The 21300-nt window shown below is 42.5% G+C and overlaps 1 protein-coding gene across 5 annotated transcripts in view; it reads right to left on the bottom strand.

Annotated features, from left to right (window-relative positions):
- PCCA (propionyl-CoA carboxylase subunit alpha) overlaps positions 1 to 21300 on the bottom strand; it is a 474500-nt gene that overhangs the window by 9653 nt on the left and 443547 nt on the right. For all 5 annotated transcript variants that reach the window (XM_042929832.1, XM_042929843.1, XM_042929812.1 and 2 more), the window contains one exon: positions 4501 to 4641. In XM_042929832.1, coding sequence (XP_042785766.1) covers positions 4501 to 4641 — 141 coding nt within the window. The remainder of the gene's footprint in view (positions 1 to 4500; positions 4642 to 21300) is intronic.

Here is a 21300-nt window from a genome sequence, read left to right as displayed (position 1 = left end):
GTAAACTGCGATAAAACATGAAAATGTAATTATTGTCGTGATTTCACGAGTGTCCATCAAGATATCCAGAAATTGGAAAATCCATCAGTCGAGCCAGGGCCTCTGCCAGGGAAAGACACCATTATCATTATTATACTGGGCTGTACGGGGCATACAAGTCACTGCCAGATAAACATGTCAGGAGGGCCCATTCCAATGCCATCTAGAATGCCTAAGAGCAAAAGAGGCTCCAAGTCTGTTTCTTCAAGAAATGAAAACTAAAGGTCTCTTGCCAAATTTGACATGCGCTTTCCCCAGGATCAGCTGTGGGCTCAGTTCCAGATGGTCTGGGGGCAGAGGGGGGTATGAATGCCACACTCTGAAACGGCGCACCTGTGTCTCATGATCAGTGGCCATCCAACTGCTTGGGAACCTTCCCCTGGAGCCCCTGCAGGAGCACGTGCAAGGAGGAAAAAAATCAGGGCTAACTCTGGGGCCAGCGGCGGGGTGGGGGGGGGACTCCCACTAATGATCACAAATTTTGTCTTCATTGGTGCACGTTAGAGTATATAGTTTTGTGCCCAAGACCCCATGCATGACAACAACAGTCCCAAACACCTACTTCCCCTGCTGCTAAAGGTCAGTGCCCTCACCGAGTACATCTCCCTTGTCTTGGCCCCACAAAAATACCGCCAAGCCTGTCTCACTAATACTGAACAGGGTAAGTGGCAAGAAAAGCAGCAACAGGTACTTGCTGCCAATCTATTACTGGACCTGTTCTCACAAACTAGTAAGTCACAAAGTGGTAATTACCTAAGTGGGGACACAGCCTACCTCTGGTTCAGGTCTCCACTGTTACTGTAATCAAGAAGACGAATATTTCTGATGCAAATCTGAGATGTCTGCTTAACTAGAACCCACCTCAGAAGAAATCTTGATTGATTGCGACAGGAAAGTCTCCCCTTGGGTTGCCTCATTTTCTGCTTTGTTTCTCGTATCGAAGGACTAACAAAACAACTCTGCTCCTTACTGACTTTATGCCATTTCAGCAGCTCTCAGTCTAAAGCTGGCAGGTGCACTCTGCCATTATTATGAGAGAATATGTGTACTTAATACTGTTGTTCGACAACATCCTAAAGACAGACATTTTAAAATTAAAACAAGTTATAAAAACTCCTGGCTTTGATTAAAATGCCGCCAGTGTATGATGGTGCTAAATATACAGGAAAATAGGGATTTCTTCCAACTGAAATGAAAGTCCGTTGCAAAATTATTTTCAGACAGCTGATTACCAAAAAAAACAAAAAACAAAAAACAAAAAAAACCAAAAAACAAAAAAACAAGAAAACAAAAACAAAAACAGACAAAAGCATATGAAAGTCATTCTGCCAACTGTCTTCTGAATTAAATGTGTGTCTCCTGACTTTCCACAATCCGCTTTCTTTCTTTCTTAGTGGTTTGCTGGTATGTGTTTGACTGTTGACTACAACCCCCTCCCACTTGTTCAAAAAGGCTACTCTACCATCATTTGAAAAATGATTTTACTGCCACATTTAATGTTAAATACTATGTAACAGACACTGAAAGGATATTAGAAACTTCTGCCGCGTGAACCCAAAAGAACACAGCTTCTGTGCTTTAGGAGGGGAAAGACCTTTCCACAGGAAGCTCTCAGAGTGCATTTCTTACTTTTGAGCAGCCACCCCACATCATTTCGCCCTGAGGTTTTTTTTTTTTTTTTTAACTCTGTTAAGATTGTTTGCCTCACAAAACAGATTTATTATTTATTATTTATGTGATGCTTTTGTGGAACACATTATTGCCAGGAGCTCCATTCTAAGATTTCTCAAGTTTTACTTAACCTGAATATAAAAATATCAGATTACTGGAATTCAAACTATAAAAAAATAACATTTCAAAGAAAACGAGAAGAGCTGTAGGCCCCTATTTGTTTCTTACGTCCTTGTTTTCCTTGAAAACACACAGGGATGACTGATTCCATTATCTTTCTACTGATACAAGTGGAACTTTGGCTCAGCTATTGTTATTGCTAAGAACAATACAACATGCCTGTGGCACTAAAACAATTTAAAACCACAAAACTTAAAAGTTACAAGTATTATTTTCTCATAATGGCCTCAAGTAAGCATGTGCCTTTGGTCAAAGGAAAGTTTCTTGTGTTTTAATTACACAAGGCAGATTTAATGATAGAAGCTGCTGTTAAGAGCCCAAGATGAAGCTTCTCACCCTGCATTTGGGGAAGGGAACGGTTTGGGACACTTCTCACAACTAGTAACTCAAGAGAAAATACTGTTTTACCAAAACACGACGGCACAGAGTAAGAAAGGAAGTTCAGCAAGGACCAAAAGTGGCACCGGAAGCTGGGGCGAAGAATTTAAGAAAGTGTGCACTCTCCCTGACCAGCCTAGGCACACGCGTGCAGAGAGCATTTCTAAGTAAGGGGAACCACACAGAGACTAGAAGCCAATTCACTAGGGGTGCACACCCAGACTTGGACTTTAAAGGACTACATAAAGTAGAGGTCCCATGACCCCACAGTAACATTTTTAACAGTCGGTTCTCAAATTAAACCATTCTTGAATACCCACATTTAATGACTGGTGGTGGTTTTCAATATCTGAGCTATCCCAATGAACCAAGGACTAACCCCACGTTGTTCCAATTTACTAAATGCTTTGCTTTCCCCCATTAGATTATTAGCCAGGACACGGAAAGTATGAAGCCTAAACCCTTCTGGTGTCTGGAGAAGCCAGACCTGGAGAAAGCAGTTGCTGGAAACAAGGAGGCTACATGCTTCCCGGTTCTCTGCCCCAGGAGTGGTGCGGGGGAGGCCAGTGCCAAGGGAGGAGCAAGACCGACCACAGTGTGAGCCCCTCTTGCCCCCCACCCTGCCTCTGGTTTTGATTCAGGTGTTGGAAAAGTAAGGATTTCAGTTACACTTATTTTCTTAAGTGCAAATGTGATTTTATAATTAAAGCCACACAATTAGGACAAGCTCAGGATGGCAGCCTATGTAGCTTCTAGAAAAGGCTTAAGATGAAAAATGGGAAAAAAAGAAAGAACACACCACACTGTTTACTAACCTGCACGTCTAGCTGCTGGAAGATTCCACTGACTGCTCTCATAATGCAGTGAGTGAGTGGAGGCATTTTTACAAAATCCAAATAGTATATTTGACACACAAGATTACATTAGTTTCAGGTGTACAACTTAGCGATTCAACGTCTTGGTGTAAGCATTCTTCATGTCAAGGCCAACGAGCTATCATCTTAGGACCCTAACCCTTTAGAATGAAGACCAACGAGGCAAACCCCTCCCCATATTCAACATATAAATGTAATTTTATGTATCACTTCTCCTAAATCCTTAATAAGACAGTCTTAATGAGGGCTTTCTTCCAGGAATGTCAAAGCCTTTAAAGTAAATATAACAATTCATAGCTACTGAGCCTCTCCTATGCCTTTCTAGAAGAGTGCGTAGAGTTCTGTTTCTATATCATCAGGTAAGAGCAACTGCTAAGTCAGTTTTCTGACTTCATTTATCAATTTCAGGGCTCATCATTTAAAGAACAAACTGATCGTTTTCTTTTTTTCCTGATCATTTTTTCTTAATATTCATTTATTATAAATATTTCTCTAGAGGCCAATGCAAGCTACATGAGTTTTTCTCCATGTGATTTTACTAAGTATATTAATAAAGAAATACAGAGGAAGTTCTAATGCACTCTTTACAGGAAAGTATGTAAACTCCTGTGATTTCACTGAGACACACAATGGAGTCACCGCCATACCATCCATTAAAGACTATCATGTTGGGCCATGATTTTCCAGCACATAAATAAAAATGCTAGTATTTAACTGTCCCCTAGAAATCTGGTTACATCTTTGTTTTCTTTTTACAAATTTCTGCTGCAAATCAATAGAGCTCTCTCTCCATGCTCTATGAAAATGCATCCTACCAATCTGTCCATAACATGTTATGGTGACTCTGAACATGTGAGGAAATACTAAGATAGCTTTGATTTGTGCCTTAATGTCACAAGGTCGAGATGAAAAGCTTCAAACTGTGATCCTGAATTATATGTATCAAGTTACGGAAGTGCTCTGTACCGCACAGTTTATGGAATTAGCTTTCCTTAGCCCCAGAAATCATAGAGAGTTCCCCATCAAAGGACTATTGCTTGGTGTCGGTTCTTCAAGGATACTTAAAGCACAGAGAACTAGAAAGCAAATTGAAATTTTAAATAAACTACTTCCAAAATACTGCATTTGCCAATTAACAGAATGACTCTGGCCTTATTTCTATTCCAGTCCCAGGTCTTTGGTAGGGGAGACACTCAGGGATACTGTTACTAACCCAATTCAAATGTGAAGCAGTTGGACAGAGAATGTGCAAAAGCTATTTAGCGGTTTTGTGGGGGTGGTAGGAGTCAAGAAAGAGCTGCACGGAATGTGATCGCGCTTCAGTCCGCCTCATCCCACAGACAGGCTCGGTCCTTACCATGTCTCCAGGCTTGACAGAGACGGTCACCACCACGCCAGGCATCGGGGAGCGCAGAATACTGCTTGTGTCCTCAGCCGCTTTTTCCAGCATAAATTTGTTCAATTCTGCAGCCAGTTTGGTTAATATATGCACCTTGTACTTAAGGGGGTAAAAAAAACGTAAGTGAGTTTAAATGAACTTTTCCTCAAAGGTAGCATTCTTTCAGAATCAGATTTTTAGCTCTGAAATTTAAATGATCACATCTTTGAATTCAATGGTTTTTAATTATTGTACAGATAAACAAAATATAGTCATTTTGTTTCTGGCACATGTTGTGAGCTGGTTATTTAAGAAATTTCTTGAAACGAGAACAACTCCAGTAATTAATTAGTGAGAAATAGCAGTCACCCTGGAAGAGAAACATCTCAAAACTTTTGTAAAGAAAACAGTGAGGATTTTTCCTTATATTCCCTTCACTGCTCACAAACTTATCCCAATTAACACGGATTCTATGAGCTGGCTGGGTCAGCAGGAGGGAGAGGGGTGACTCTGCGGGCACCCGCCAGCAGATGGCAGCAGATTGCTGTCTCAGGCTCCTGTTCCCCGCGAGAGCGGCCGCGCCACCAAGTTAAGACAAAGGGTTTCAGTGTTCCTTTGGGGCAAAATAATATTTAAAATTCAATCTCTTTCTAGAGGCACAGTATGTTATATTCACTACAGAAAAAGTTAGCTCTTCTTTTTGGGCACAACATGGCGTAGTCTTTCCAAGGTACCAAGATGCTTAGGGTAGATAAAAATGAAATAGAAGGACTATCTTCTACACAGAGAGACAATAATATCAGACTTTAAGCCATTGAGAGAAACATTATGCACAAGCAAGTATTTTTAATGGAACCTTTTGTAAATGGTTCTCAAACAATCGGGCAGGTTCAAGGGAGTTCAGTCAAACAGAACATTTCTAATAAAGAGAGTTTCTGCCTGGCAGGGGAAAATATCCTGGATCTCTATGAACAAATAGAAGAGCCACAGTTTGGTCTACCCAAAAAGAAACAAACTCAGCTGGTTTGAGGAGGGGTTACTCAGTGAGGCTGAAACCAGCACCTGAAGATTTCTGAATTCCTTCCAAATTGCATCTCCCTTGGGTAAGAGAGATACAACACCGAGGCAGCTCCATTTTGTTCGAGAAAAGATGCTGTAACTCAAAGCCGCCTGTGGGCATCATGATGGCAGGGATGCAAAGGCAAAATAGAACTCCCCCTCTAGTTCTGTACAGGCATGGCGGAATTCCTTCTGGGTGCTCTTTGTGGGACTTGTTCTAAAAGGGCAAGGGAGACCCCCAGGAGGAGCACCGATGGCCTAAGTTCCGCTCAGATTTGCCACTGTGACAGGTTGAATAATAACATCTTTTGCATGTTTCTTTACTCCTGAGTGTGTGTTTTGCAATCAAGACATACAAGTGTCTGCCAGTTTCTGAAGGATATGATCCTTAAGTGAAATTACAGTGCAAATAAAAGCTTTTTGCTCCTATTAAAATTCATCTGAGTCCTAAGTGGCAAGGAGAGTGCATTGTGCTGTCAGTCTAATAAACATTCCAGGCAGAGGGACTACTTATCAGCGATGAATTGTACCTCAAAGTCTTTCATTAGACCATGGCGGGGGGGTAGGGGGGTGGACGGAGAAAGAAGGGATAACATAATTGTACCAAATTGCATGGTTTTCGTAGCTGTGCTCTGTTTGCCTTAGAAAAGAAAACCCAACACCCCTAGGAGCAGGAGAGTCCACAGCAAAGTCACTTTTCTAGCTGGCAGCGCCCTCCCCGGCTCCCAACACGTGACTGGTCAGCACTGGGCCCAGCTGTCCAGGTTCAGTGTAGCACACAGATCTAGTTTTTTCCCCTTGTTTTTTGTACCATTTGACTACAAAATGTGAAGTCTAAATTCAGGGAAAGGCTCTTTCTGCACTGTGAACAATATGATTTATCACATTTCACCACAGTGGACAGGCTTAAAACCTAATTTTAGCTATATCACAAACAAGCCTTAATGTAAATAAAGAGCTGAGATCGTACCGAGCTCCATTTCTCCCCAGAAATTACAAGATCCTGACTAAAACTGGATCCTTTTACTATTTTTATAATTTTCCTATCTTTTGAATTCCTTTCTCTGTAGGACTCCTGCTTTGCTTGGAAAGAGATGTAAAAGAGTCACAAAACTCAGCGCCTTTAGATGCAGTCTTTGTTATTGATGAGATGTTCCTTTTCCTCTTGTATTTGTTTATTGTTCTTAAATCTGTTTGGGGGATAAGCGACTTATTGTAATCACAAGTAAAAAATAACAACGGGGTAAATGCCTCAGGAGAGGCCTCCTTGCAAATAGTTGGCTAAGAAACGACCTTTCTGAATATAAAGAGAGGAGGCAGCAAGAGGTTCTCTTTTTAAGATTACCTTTGATGTGTCCTGACCCCTTCAGCATGCCCACACAAACACGCCTCTTAAAACAACGTCTTGGCTCGGCAGCCGTGCAGCGGACGCGGGGCGCGCTGGCGGGATGGGATCTAAGCGGGTGCAGCATATGGGCCCATCAGAATGAAGTGCCTGGTGAGAGCCATAAAAGCTTTTTGCTGCCCCCAGAAAAGAAGTCGTTTAAGAGTGTACACTACGGCTTTCAAAGCTTCTGATCAAAACTGCTATTTATTGGTTTCTCTGATTCTTACGGGGCTCAGGCAGAGCCAGCCAACGAGCTAAAAGAATTCAGGAAAATGCCCTATGACGCGCAAAGAGTTTGGTTTTTTACGCTAGGCATTTAAATATTCCTAAAGTGTTCCGTGAAACCTCCCTGGAGAGTTGTGCTTTTAAGTTGTTGTTGTTGTGGTTGCTACTGTTTTCAAGCAGATAAACCACAAACTTGAGGTTCTGGGGGTGGGAGTCCAAGATTTTAAAGGTTACTTGATAGGACGGAGAAGTACAATCCTAGAAGAACCCAGAAGGTTCTCACCCTGCAAGGTCACAAGAAACATCTGTGGGGCCTGAACTGGATTCGTTCTGGGTTCTTCGGTAGATGGAACCTCACTGTGGTTTTAGGGAGGTGCTCATAAACCACAAATTATCAAGCTCCGCATGGAGGAACTTAACGCTGAGAACAGGTGCTCTCCGGGGGGTGGCCTGGTCAGCTCAACCCATGTAGGAAGGACAGTGATGGGAGGGAACATTCATGGGAGGTGTTCTCTAATGACCCCAGCCAGAGGCTCTAAGCGAATGAATTTTATGGTGTCTGTAATGTAAAACCATGTCTAACAAAATTTCTCCCAAAAAGTTCAACAAGAAAGAAAGAGAAGGGAATCACACCAGACATAAAGGGTCAGGAAGAAAACTACAAGAGATGGACGCTTAAAAGGAACACAATGGAATTGTTTTTACAATGAACATACGGCTCTCAGGGCTCTCAGCATGGAACCTAACGAAGGGGGAAAAGGTGGGGGCAGAGAGCCATGGTAGTTGGGGGAGAAGCCATACGTGGTCACGGTTTGGGGTGGGGGGCGTATATGCTTTTTGGTCAGGTTGGTTAACAGAAACATCCTGCAAATGGGCAAGCCCACCCGTGCCAGGCACACACACAGCACACGCACACGCACACCACCGCGTAAAGCAGCCCTTGCTACGGCTACACTGCACTAGATGGTCACACAAAGTGCCTTGCCGCTGGTGTCTGCGCCTCCTTAGGGAGTTTAAATCCGTGCGCCTCTCTGTACGGCCCTGAGATTTACCAGCCACTTCACCAAGTCACACACCCCGAGTGCTCGCACCTGCAGGCCTTGGAGGCCTATGGGCTCCCAGCAGGATGAATGCTTCCAAGCTGCTTTGCATACTGTCTCAGTTGTGATTTCACCTTAAAGTAGCCCACCTCTGGTTTCCACTCCTATGCCATTCTTCCAAAACGATCAGGACATGTGCAGTTGATGAACTGCTCGTGTTTTCACACGGCAACCGTGGGCCATCTCAGTCAAGGGTAAATGGTGCACTTTGCTGGGAATTATGTTACATCAGTTCCCAAAACATCCTGAAGCACCGGTCATATACCGTATATCAACCCTCACTAAGTAAGGGAGGAGATGCATTTCTTCAGATATAAGGTTCTCCTCTTCAAAGTTTTCACCTTCTGGTCCCAAGGGTCTCCAACATTAAACTGCCTTTTCATTTCCACGGTGTGGCAGTGAGAGCTAACACTCCAACATGCCCCTAAAAATCTACTTTCCTAACTCTGAGCTGGAGAGCAAGTGTCAGTGTTCTTAAAGTGTCAGAAATGACTAGCTGCAAAAAAAAAAAAAAAAAAAAAAAAAAAAAAAAAAAAAAAAAGACACATCTTTAAAAACACTGGAGTTTCAGAAAACTAGAAAAAAAAAAGCCTCACTAAATATACATTAGAACACTGAGGTACATTTGGAGTCTTAATTCAACGGTTTTTGTTTTGTTTTTTGTTTCCCCCATTCCTGAGTTCTTTGTGGGATCACTATGAACACTGGAGGAAAACCACAGCAAGGGGTCAATGCCGTGCAAAATACAGCAGCATCGGGCCCAGCCAAACCAAACCGACCCTGCAAGAATCTGCAAGAAAAAATCTGCAAGAAACAATACCCCAAACAGAGAGAATCAGAGCCTGTGGCTGCCCTTCTCTGGGAGAGCCCCCCACCTCCACCAGCCCTGCCACCGCCGCCCCCCCCCCCCCCCCCCCCCCCGCCAACACACACCCCGGGCCAAGAAGGTGAACCGAACAGGCGGCTGTCCCCGAGTCAGTACAGCTGCAACCACCGGAGCAGCCCCTCAGCATAATGCTGTGACAACTCCATCCGCACAGTCTCGAGGTAGCTGTCAATCAGGACGCATCATTTAATCCAACAGCACTCGGAGGACTTTCTCCGACAACCCACATGACAGCATATCTACAGCTCTATTTATATCAGCGCCCGGTTGTGTTTACAATGCTGTGGCAATTAGAAAAGATGCAACAGGCAGCAATATTATGGAGATTTCCAGTTCGCAGTATTGCCCTGTAAAGTGTGATCTTGCTTCGCAGAGTCAGGCTAAATGACAAAAGGCTATTTTCTTCACTCTCCGTGCTCAGACAGCACTTCATTTGCAGCTAGCTATAATTAGATTAATGGTGTAGTGCAGTACAAAGCCGGCCCACTTCACATCAGATAGCATATGAATTAGGACAAACACTTATTTCAATTCCAGGCAGAGAAAGCAATGACTGGGGTATTTAGCATACCCTTTATGGTGGAATGAGATGTTAATTGTGTACCATTACCTCTAAACTGCTTGCTTGTTGTATAAATCACTGTGCTAATTGATGCCGAGATAGAAATGTAGCCACAGGCAAGAAAGCAAAGGAATGAGAGCTGAAGATGTTGGATAAAGGATTATCGAGTAAAACCATATGGAGATGAGGTTCCTTTGAAACCTTTCCTTTCTGCCCAAGAGCACCAGTTCTTAAAAGTACAGAAAAACTCTTGTACTAAGAAAGCAAATTTCATTTTTCACATTCCTCTTTAAAAGCACCCGTTTCTTTTCGAAGTTCCTGTCTGTCAGCAATCTAAATAAGAGGTATGTGGAATTAATCTGAATATACACTTACAAACACAAGGAATGTGCAGTTTTCAAATAGTGAGAACTCCCTATCTGGGTCTTTGGCTCATGGGTTAATAAGGAACACCTGTCAACTACCTGAAGCAGATGTTTCCGACGCATCCACAGGGCAAAAATAAATTCTTTCCCAAGACCTGACCTGGAGTTGTTCTTAATAGACCAAAACCAAACACAAAAATCCGCTGGTTTCGGTGTGGTGTGTTATCTACTCCATTTGCGTAGAAAGAATTATTCAGGATGTGAGTCCAATGGGACAGGCCCATTCTGATCTGCCACTGAAACAATGATTTTACTGACATCTGACTAGGCCAGTTCATGATTTTGTATGAGAGTAAGGAATTAGAAAGGAAATCTTGTTTCTTGTCTGGCCCCCTAAAACTAGCAAAACATAATAAGCAGAAGCACGTAGTCATTTAAAAGCTTCAGTCTTGTTGTAAAATGCTACCCTTCTCTTTGTAAAATGTCCTATCAGTGCTCAACAGCTCCTATTAGGGTAAAAACGAGTGTCTCAGAAGTACACACATAGAAACCAAATGCTATACTCAAAAAGTCAAACTGTTGAAGGTCCACAGATAAACATGCTCTTTGGAAGTTTATAGATCAAGCGCATGCACTCCATGTATGTGATCACAATTCTTTTCCTAGCAAAGCAACAGTCAGGTGCAAATTACTGCTGTGCACTTTTTCACAAATCCAGCTGCTTAGTAATTAGCACTGTTATAACAAACTTTTACACAGAGAGCAAATATAGTGGGTCGACTAATAGTTCAAATTCTCAACTTCAGAGTAACAGTTAACATATCTGATTCTCGCAAACGCACTTTTGAGAAACGCACGTTTGAGAAACACCGTGTATGGCTTAGCCTTGCGAAATCCAAATATCACATCGACTTGTAAGACAATAAAAGAACGTCCCAAGAAACTGCATCATCTGGATTGAATTATCACCACTGAAACCTGGAGAAAAAAATCCAGAGCTGCTTTGGTGGGGGCAAGCCCACCTTTCACTGGACCATATAGTCTTTATATATCAGGAACACCTGCGTTGCAACCGCCATGTCAAAGAGTTTAAGGTTTAGGTCATTGTGCTAATAAATAAATAACACGTGAGTATATATGCATTACAGTACGCTTAATATAATACTTCAGTAAATACACACATACACAGAGAACAGGTACATGTATATAGAGCAACATCAAGGGTCCCCAAAATGGAAACCAATGCCGACAAAATAGTGTGATCTGTGCTGAAGTAACACCTCCCAAGCGTGTGGCTAGGTGACATAAATGGAAGTGCGCTGAAGAAAAGATCTGGAAAGCAGTGTAAGGGCCTGCCCCCAATCATTAATCACTTGTTTGGACCATTTAAACTAGAGCAGTACAGCCTGAAGCAAAACACCAACACACCCCTCGCTTGCGAGGCTGCGAGGCTGGTGTTAACAGGAGAAAATATATGGTTTCTGATACTGTGACCCCGTTCCCCAGCGTTTGCTACCTTTAATTGAAAAAGGCAGTTACACACAAAGTAAATCATTCAGTGAGGTGAGCTGTTTAATGACACATAATTGATAATGTCAATATGTGGCAGTGACATAATACGCCACTTTCAACACTGGCCCACTTACGGTTATGAATCAATCTATGCTCCAGGTTTTATTCTCTTACTGCTAAGTTGGTTCTCAAACTCCAGGCTTTTGCTGGACCGATCAATGTGCCACAAGGAGCCACAGTGGCGCAACGACCTCATGAAGGACAGTTTTTGAGGCAAGAATCACAAAAGGAGAGGTGGGAGGTGAATTCCAACAAAGCAAAACAAGAAAAATACGTGAAGCCCACTTCTGCACCGCATCTTTCAAATTCTTGCTAAAAAAGACCAAGTATCCTTAGAGAAAAGAACTAATCTTAAGGCTGATATCAAAGCCTTTGAAGGAATGAGTAAGTTCGTGTGTTTCTCCGGCTCATTCCCAAAAGACAATTTCCTCAGAAGAGAAAAACATGGGGACATCTGTCAATCATGTAAAAAATCTAACCTAATTTGTTTTTCCAATTTCGTTTTTTCCTCAGAAACACGAGTCCTTCCAATTCTAATATCCTAAGATCAGCAACGCATCTTTTGTCACCATAGCACTGAAAATTAAATTGCAACTTAAACATTAAACCCGGCACTTAACCAATCCTATTTCCTCAGCCGTGTTCCACGGAGTTACCTTCGTTGCAATTTGAATCACTGGTGTCTCAAGATAGAGCCAAAACTGAAGGAAAAGCCACAGAGCTACCGTACAGGAAGCCAGCCCGCTCCCAGTTTGCAGGACAGCGCTGGCTGCGGGTCCTCAACGGGTTTCTGGAAGAGCGAGTCAGTGAATGGGGGAACTTCCCTGGTGCCCGGCGCTGTGGGGACGCAGTGTGCAGGTGTGCCTGGATAAAGGGGCCCAGCCTCTGCCTCACCCAGGTGCCCGCAAGCTGTCTAACAAGCAAGTACATATGCCACAAAGGTAATTTGCTGGAATAAGTGGCACTTTCCCATCCACAAAGGCAAGTCCATTGACAATGTTCTGTACAGAACTCACAAAACAGAACACGCGCATTCTGTTTGATCAGGAGTCTCTGTGACACATTATGACTATAATGAGTCATTTCTTTCTTTTTCATACAAGAAAAATATTATAGATCTTTGAAAGCCTTGTGCTCAATTATGTAACAATACCAACATCTGTGAACAGTACAGGCTGTTTCTATTCTGTATCCTGAACAGTTTTACGTAATTACGCATTTATGAGGTATTTGGTAAACCAGTAAGAAGGTACCTTTTTAAAGCACTATATAATTTGGGGTACAATGAAGTGTTCTCTTGAAAATCTATAATTAGGGCAGCATCAGCTTACAGAAAAGTACAGGAAGTGTTATAAAAACACAATTATGTAAATAAGCACATAGGTAGGCAAGTGTACCATTTCGCTATGGTCCCTACGCCTCCATTTCCTCCTCTTCTATTTGAATTGTTCTGTGCTCATCTCAAGTTAAAGTAATATTGTCTACAGGGCACAGAATAAGTGAACTCTGGGGAAAAAAGATAGGGATCTTGGCCTTCCCTGGAAAGTTCTTTAGTCCAGAGATGGAACATCAGAGATCTGGGGAGTGTGCCGATGCCATGGGGCTGTTCAACAGTGCTCTGGGCTTTATATGGATTTTTTTAATGATACAATGTTCTTACTAGTATGAATTCACTAAAGAAACTCAGAATCTAATAAGGCAAAATGTTAGCTTATATTGGTCAGAAATTTGAAACTAAAATATTTCAAGGCAAAAGCAAACAAAAGTACAGAGGATAATATTGTGGAGTAAACTGTTGGCCAAGAAGATGAAAGCAGAAAACTAAAGAAGGGCACAGTATGCCAGCCACCCCAAAACATGCCCTTTCGCTGAAAGGATTGCTTTGAGCTGAAAGCAATGAGCTCTCTTCCCTCCCCTTCTGGTCTAGAAGCAGGTGTCTTTCTCTCATACACAAGGAAGAGAACTGCTCCAGAGCTACTCTTACGGCCTGAGAAGGCTCTTATCGGCATGAGAAACCACACTAAAAATACCATATTTATCCTACATTTCCTAGTTACCTTCCCACAACTTACTCCCACCCCCAGAAGTCCCAAACCTCCTTTCCTTTGTCCCCACACTATAGTGTCCTTTGGTAAGATAGTATAAACCTCCCACATTCTAAATGTCTTATTTTACATTTCTTTGGGAACTCCCATGTATAAGTGTAACATAATCTATTTTTTTCTTTTGTTAAGCTGCCTTTTGTCAGTTTGATTTGCAAGGCTCCAGGCACTGAAATCTAAGAGGTGAGAAGAAAAAGTTTTCATCTCCTACACAACCCAACAACCCCTGGTCCAAAGTACTGGGAATGATCTCGTCAGGGAGGAAGAAATTTCCTCTGCCATTCAAGGTCCTTCTAGCTGGATTAAGGATCAGGTGGACATAAGATGAACAGAAGATCAAATTTAAAATTGTAGTTACAGGAAATCCACACAGACATGAAATCGCAAACACAGGCAAAATAAGGCATCTCTGTCATGTTGAACACTGAGGAGAAGGGGGTATGGGTCTGGGACCTCAAAGGGAAGGAATGTAACCTTTAGGAAGAATGAGAAAGAATAAATGTTTGGTAAACAAGTGTTTGCTGGGCCACTCAGAAACAACAGAGCATGGAGGACTTGGATCAAACAGGCCTTGCTAGCTTCCTCCCTATCTACTGTACCTGGCTCAAGGTGTAACGTAGTCATCTGTGGTGACAGCTCTCTTCCTGGAGCAGGCCCCCTAACTAAATTCTTTTTAGGCAGTTGTGTGGGAGATAAAGAGCTTTTCCTGAATCTGCTGGGTTTTGATTGTTTTTAACTCAAAATTATCTTCATACCAAAGGGCCCATTTTGCTGTGGCCTGCCCTTGGCCTGTGCAATCTATCAGGGGACTGCTTAGCAATTTTATAGTTTAGAATTCTTACATATCTCAGAAGTTTAACCCATGCTACTAAGTGGACTTCTGGCATGTCACATGTTGCACATTATACAGAAGATACAGTATTGAAGACAGACAAGCCCTATAAAGCCATGTGGACAACAGAGGTAAAAGGAGATGTGGCCACCATACTGGAAGCAGAAGAGAGTTCAAAGAAAAAAAAGCACAAGTCTTTGAAGCCAAATGACCTGAATTTTGATATCCCAATAGATTCACCTTTTGGCCAAGTGATCTAACTTCTCAGAACAAATCTCTTCATTTCTAAAATCAAGATAAAACATGGATTAAATGACTGAGAGATTAAACTGAAAAAGTTTTGCAGACTAAGTAGCAAGTGCCTGACAGTAACCACTCACCAAATATGATTTCCTCTTTCCTTCCCAAGTACCTCTGATTGTCAAAGAAAAGACAGTGGTAGTTGTGATTTTTTTAATTGTGTATTGTAAAGCATCATGGAATAGCAAATTCTATTTGTTACAATTCTAGTTCTATGGTTCCACATTAAGGAAATAGACTAAATTTTTCAAAATGACACCTGGCTCTAAGATCAAAGAAAAGAAGTTGGTTCTGATATTAAGAAGGCATCCAGATCGGGCAGTGCAGGATTCTATGGTCATCCTTTCCTTAGATAATGTCATACTCAATTAGTGAAAGAGTATGGTTCATTCATTCAAAAACTATTTATCACGCACATATGGGCAATATGAGAATACAATATAAATAAGAAAAATTGGCTCCTGACCTCAAACACCAGAATCTGGCCAGAGAGAAAAGACATTCATAAATAACACAAATATAAATATAGATGAGGACTATAAATCATGTAATCAATGTGAGGGGAGCTTTTTTATGTTAGCCCCTCTCTTGAAATGAAGTGAAAGGAAAAACAAAACACTTTTTCATACTCAGAATACTCTGGCCACTAACTGTGTGGGCATTTTCCCCACACCAATTCAATTCAGTTCTGACACTGTCTACCTGCAGTTAGTGTCAGACCTCCCAGGTTAAGGGCTCAGTCCCACAAGACTGGCCCCACCTCAGATGCCAATCACAAGTCCAGGCTGTCACCTGTGCTTCTGATGGACCTGCTATAAATAAATTGGAGGCTCCCACAACTCCCTCCTCGGATTTGAAACTTTGTTAGAATGGCTCACAGAACTCAGGAAAATAGTTTGCTTACTAGATTACTCACTTATTACAAAAGAAAACCCCTCAGGAACAGCCAGACTGAAACAATGCAAAGATAAAATATGAGGGAGGGTGCAGAGCATCCATGACCATACCAGGTGTGCCACCCTCCTGGCACGTCAACCCACAACCTCTCCAAACCTCTTCAGTTAGAGTTTACAGAGGCTTCCTTATGGAATCATGATCCATTAAATCATTGGCTGTTAGTGGTTAGTTTAACTTCCAGCCTCTATTCTCTCCCCAGAGTTTTTTTTTTTTCTTTTTTTCTTTTTTTGGTGGTGGTGGTGGGGGGGGGGGGTAGGGCTGAAAGTGCCAGAACTCTAATCACCTTCTTGGTTTCCCTGGAAACTAGCAACCCCCCCATCCTTAGAGGCTTTCCAAAAGTCACTCATTAACCTAAGCTCAGGTGTAGCTGGAAGGGGCTTGTTATAAATAATGAAAGATGCTCTCTTTACCTTTATCACTCATTTCACTTAGGAAATTCCAAGGGCTTTAGGAGCTCTATGCCAGGAATAGGACAAAGAACAAACATGTATTTTTTTTTTTAATTTTTTAAATGTTTATTTAGTTTTGAAAGAGAGACAGAGCATGAGCAGGGGAGGGGCAGAGACAGAGAGAAACACAGAATCTGAAGCAGGCTCTAGGCTGTAGGCTCCAAGCTGTCAGCACAGAGCCCAATGTGGGGCTCAAACCCATGAACCATGAGATCATCACCTGAGCCAAGGCTGGACACTTAACCAACTGAGCCACCCAGGCACCCCCAAACATGTATTTCTTATTACAAATCACAGTATCTCATGAAGTCAAAATTCAGACACCAAAATGCTTGGGCATATTCTCCGAGAAGACACTGGAGGCTGTACTGGGTATTCCAGAATTCATCAAAACACATAGATCTAAGTCTCTCTCTCAAGCACATGTAAACACACAACTTATTTTTCACACCTCAGTCTCCTACATTTGGAATTTCCTCTGATAATATTCTTAGCCTAATAATGTGGCCTTCTATTCAATTCTCATGAGCATACTACCTGGAAACTTTGCTGTATCTATGCTAATCTATCATAATCTTGCCCCAGACTTAGGGTCTATGTTCTAAATTCTCAGGGCAGGAGAATTCATATTTGAGGAAATTGAGAGATTTATAAGTGAGAGAGAGAACTGGGGACTGAGTTTGTGAGTGAACTTTGAAAACTCTTATAAAATTTAAGATTTCTTTTATGAAGTGAGCAAGAGTTAAAGACTTGTAAGAGTCCTATAATAAAGAAGTATATAAAACAAGCTAATAATCCCCCCTCCAATCCCACTCCCCTGAAGTCATGAAATAATTTGGATTGTAAATCTACTCATGTAAATCTATAAAAACATAAACATACATATCTATTTTTATAAATGCATCCACTCTGGGTACAATACAACAAGGAAGCTGCCTTATCTAAAAAGGGGGGAATTCGGGCACCTGGGTGGCTCAGTAGGTTAAGCATCTGACTCTTGATTTTGGCTCCGGTCATGATCTCATGGTTCATGGGATCGAATCCCCCATTAGGCTCTGTGCAGATGGCCAGATGGTATGGAGCCTGCTTGGGTTTCCCTCTCCCTGCCCCACCCCCCACCCCCACCTCTCTAAATAAATAAATAAATAAATAAATAAATAAAACATTTTAATAAAAATAAATAAATACAAAGGGGGAAATCCATGGTATTTTGCCAGTCAGCATCCTTGACTATCAGTTTTTAAACACAGGAAGGAAGTTAGGTTACTTCTTTTTGCATGCTTAGCTCATCTGAAGCAGAGGGAAAATTCCCATATACCCCTGTGTTGTTCCCAACCCCCTTCCATAGTACACAGACTCTGCTATGACAACTCCAGAATGCAGAAAAATAGCCCCAACTGGCCCGGCTGGTCCCTCTTCCCCAGGACTCAGCTCTCTTATTCCTGAGGACTATGAGGCACAGTTGTAAATGTAAGAAGGCGTTGGGTATGCTGCCCCTCAGCTTCTCAGGCCCTTCCTCCCAAGGCTGCACTGACAAACCATGTCTGCCGTCTGCTCTATCCCCCTGTCCTTCACTCAACTTCATTCTCGTTTTCTCTAATTGTCCCCGAGAGCATGACCTGTTATCTGTATGGAGCAGATAACCAAGCCTGGTTGCAATGACTCCACAATAATGTCCCGGAAGCTGTCCTTCGCTCAAATACTAATATTCATATCAATCAACATAAAGCTCTCTTAACTTTACAAACTGTTAACCACTCAGTGATTTTTCTGAGTCTAGAAGGTCAGAAATGCCAAAAGAAATCACCCGAAGCTTTAGTCATAGAATCTAGGATCATTTCCCTGTGGACTTACTCCTAAGCAAAAGCTGTCTAATCAAATTGAAAAACACCTAACACTTTTACAATTACAGTTAAATAATGTTACACAGCAGTCCACGAAAATAAGTCTAGGAAACACTTCACTTGTGTCCAGAACCCAGAGACCAGGAGGGCTGACTATCAGTTAGTTCTTCCACTGGAATATAAGGTCAGGAAAGAGAGAGCCCCAGGAGGGCTGGGATGGGACCGTGGCTGCTGGGCTGACTCACCCCATGGCATCTACGTTAGTGAATCCACCCTAGATCACAGGCCGGGCCACTGTTTCACAGCCTTAGACTTCCTCAGACTTAGACTGTGCTACAGACTTCCTCTATAGCACAGAATGGGTCATTCTCAGCTAGATGGGTTTGCTTGTCAAGCTCACAAGAAACTGATGTGTGAAAACCATCCTGTAAATTTACAATCAGAAATACATTTGTAAAGGGAAGTAGCACATCCCGCAAGTGTAGTGTGTGTGTGTAGACAAATTATATCCATGGTTGTTTGATACACATGGAATCAGCAGAAGCGGCATCAAGGGGCCTTCAGCAGTGCTCTCCATTAAGACAGCACAAGTAGTGGTTCTCCACCCAGAAGACTCAAAACTCACCCAGAGGGCTGGTTAGAGCAGATTGCTGGGCCCCACCTCCAGGGTTGCTGACTCAGGACTGGGTCGGGGATTGTATTTCTAATAAGTTCCCAAGAGACGCTGAGGTGGCTGATCTGGGACCACCCTTGGAGAAGTGTGGATGTAAGGCACCCTACTCCACTATTGGAGCAGCCTTTTCAGGGGGCCTATCTTAGACCTTCAGGGCTGCTGTAACAGAAAGCATGCATGTGTGGCTTATAAATAACAGACATTTATTTCCACAGTTATAAAGTTTGGGAAGTCTAAGATTAAGGCACTGGCAAATTTTGTGTCTGGTAAGAGCCTGCTCTCTGGTTCACAGACAGCCATCTTTCTGTTGTGTCCTACATGGTAGAAGGGCAAGGGATATCTCTGGGGCCCCTTTTATTTTTTTAAAAATATTTTATATTTAATCACATATTTTCCTTTTGAGCTTTTTAGTTTTTTTCTTTAGAGACAGAGAGAGAACAAGCAGGGGCGGGGCAGAGAGAGGGGGAGACACAGAATCCGAAACAGGCTCCAGGCTCTGAGCTGTCAGCACAAAGCCTGATACGGGGCTTGAACTCACAAACTATGAGATCATGACCTGAGCCAAAGTCGGACGCTTAACCGACTGAGCCATCCAGGAGCCCCTAAAGAATGCGTCTTTGACTCTTGCTCTGGGTAGAAAAATCTTCTGAGTGACATAGTCTTTCTTCATATATGATAATCACTGATAAACCTAAGAAATTATCAGTATGGGGTGCCTGGGTGGCTCAGTCAGTTAAGTGCCTGACTCTTGATTTTGGCTCAGGTCATGATCTCACGGTTTGTGGGATCGAGCCCCATGTCAGGCTCTGTGCTAGTGGCACAGAGCCTGCTCAGGATTCTATCTCTCTCTCTCTTTCTGCCCCTCCCTGCTCATGTGCCTACCCCCTCTCTCTTAAAAATAAACAAACTTAAAAAAAAGAGAGAGAGGAGGTCACAGAAACCTCTGATTTATAGCCAGTCAGTCAGAGTACAAGTAACAATTTGGATTTGCGACTGGTGTCAGCATTCTCTTTCTCCAACCGTGCAAGCTCACAGAGGAGTTCGTCATAAGGGGTCCTGGATAAGAGGGGACCTTTGTCATCTCAGCCTTTGTTGTCTTGTTAGAGCTGGTAGAGTCCCAATCCAGTAGTACCTGCTCAGTGTGACAGCTTAGCAGATCTGTGACTGAGGTGTCTCACATTCTCATGGGAAACCAGGGACACTGTTTAGGCTATACTATTCCTACTGCCTGTGACAATGAAGTCTGCTTTCCAAGGCTAACCCTGGGAGTGAACTTCTGGACTTGTGAGGGCTCCATTTCTTATACTCTCCTAAGGGGACAGCTCTGAGGGGTGTCCATGATTAAGTTATAAAAAGGCTTATTGGTTTGAGTTGTTATTGAGATTAAAATAAGATTCTACTCAACGGCCAGATGATGGATCCTTTGAATGGACAAACTTCTATATTGTAATGTTTTTTTAATTTTAACTTAATTTTTTTATTTTAGAGAGCGTGTGTGCATGTGGGGGAGAGGAGCGGGGTTGGGAGGGAGAGAGAGAGGGAGAATCTTAAGTAGGCTCCGTGCTCAGAGTGGAGCCCAATACAGGGCTTGATCCCACAGCCCTGGGATCATGACCTGACCCGAAATCAAGAGTTGGAGGCTCAACTGACTGAGTCACCCAGGCACCCCAGAGCACCAGGGGTATTATACAGGCTCCTCAAGTAAACACTAAAAGTCAGGTAGTGAATTCAGCAGAAGCACCTGAATGGCCAGCAGACTAGCTCATCTTTCTCTTACAATTCCTTCTACTTTCCAGAGCCCTGAGATCAGGCCCTGCCAGCCGCAGGCCTTCATACACAATGTTCTCTGCAGATATATCCTGGACCCCCAGTGCAAAGAATTCATGTCCCCTGGACAGCAACAGATTTTTTAAGTTATAAAGCTCTTTTGACCTCCATTTTCAGAAGATCTTGCCAAACTTAGGAAGAAATTAGAAAGATTCGTGGCCATTTACAACCCCCTTCACAGAGGAAACAGATGACGAAATTTCTTCTAGGCCTTACTACAAATGATCAGCTGGAAGCCGATGTTTGGGGGCTGATAAAAGCCAAGACTGAATTATGCTTTCAGGAAAGAGAGCACCCAAAGTCCTTTTTAAAACACTTTATATAGACTTTTAAAAGATGTAATGCATTAAACCCTGAAGTTCTAGAACACAGAAATCTTTTAATTCTAATTTTAGTTGGAATGCAAGTCTTCTCCCTGATATAAAGAAGCAAATTGAAGAAAATTTAATTAGATGAGGTCAGTCCCTTGATATTCAAACTGCAATCTAGTTCTTTGGGGAATTACAAACAACTGTACTGTCTTGGTGGTCTCTACAATACCAGAAATGTGGTTTGAGAAGCAATTCAAACCTCCCCTATTCATCTCAAAATACTTCTAGGTGCATACAATTCAGGACATTAGAAACAGGATTGTCTTGC

This window comes from Panthera leo, chromosome A1 (assembly GCF_018350215.1).
Source record: "Panthera leo isolate Ple1 chromosome A1, P.leo_Ple1_pat1.1, whole genome shotgun sequence".
NCBI classification, from domain to species: domain Eukaryota; kingdom Metazoa; phylum Chordata; class Mammalia; order Carnivora; family Felidae; genus Panthera; species Panthera leo.
The sequence above is the reverse complement of the archived record's forward strand: the minus strand, read 5'-3'. Positions and strand labels throughout refer to the sequence as shown.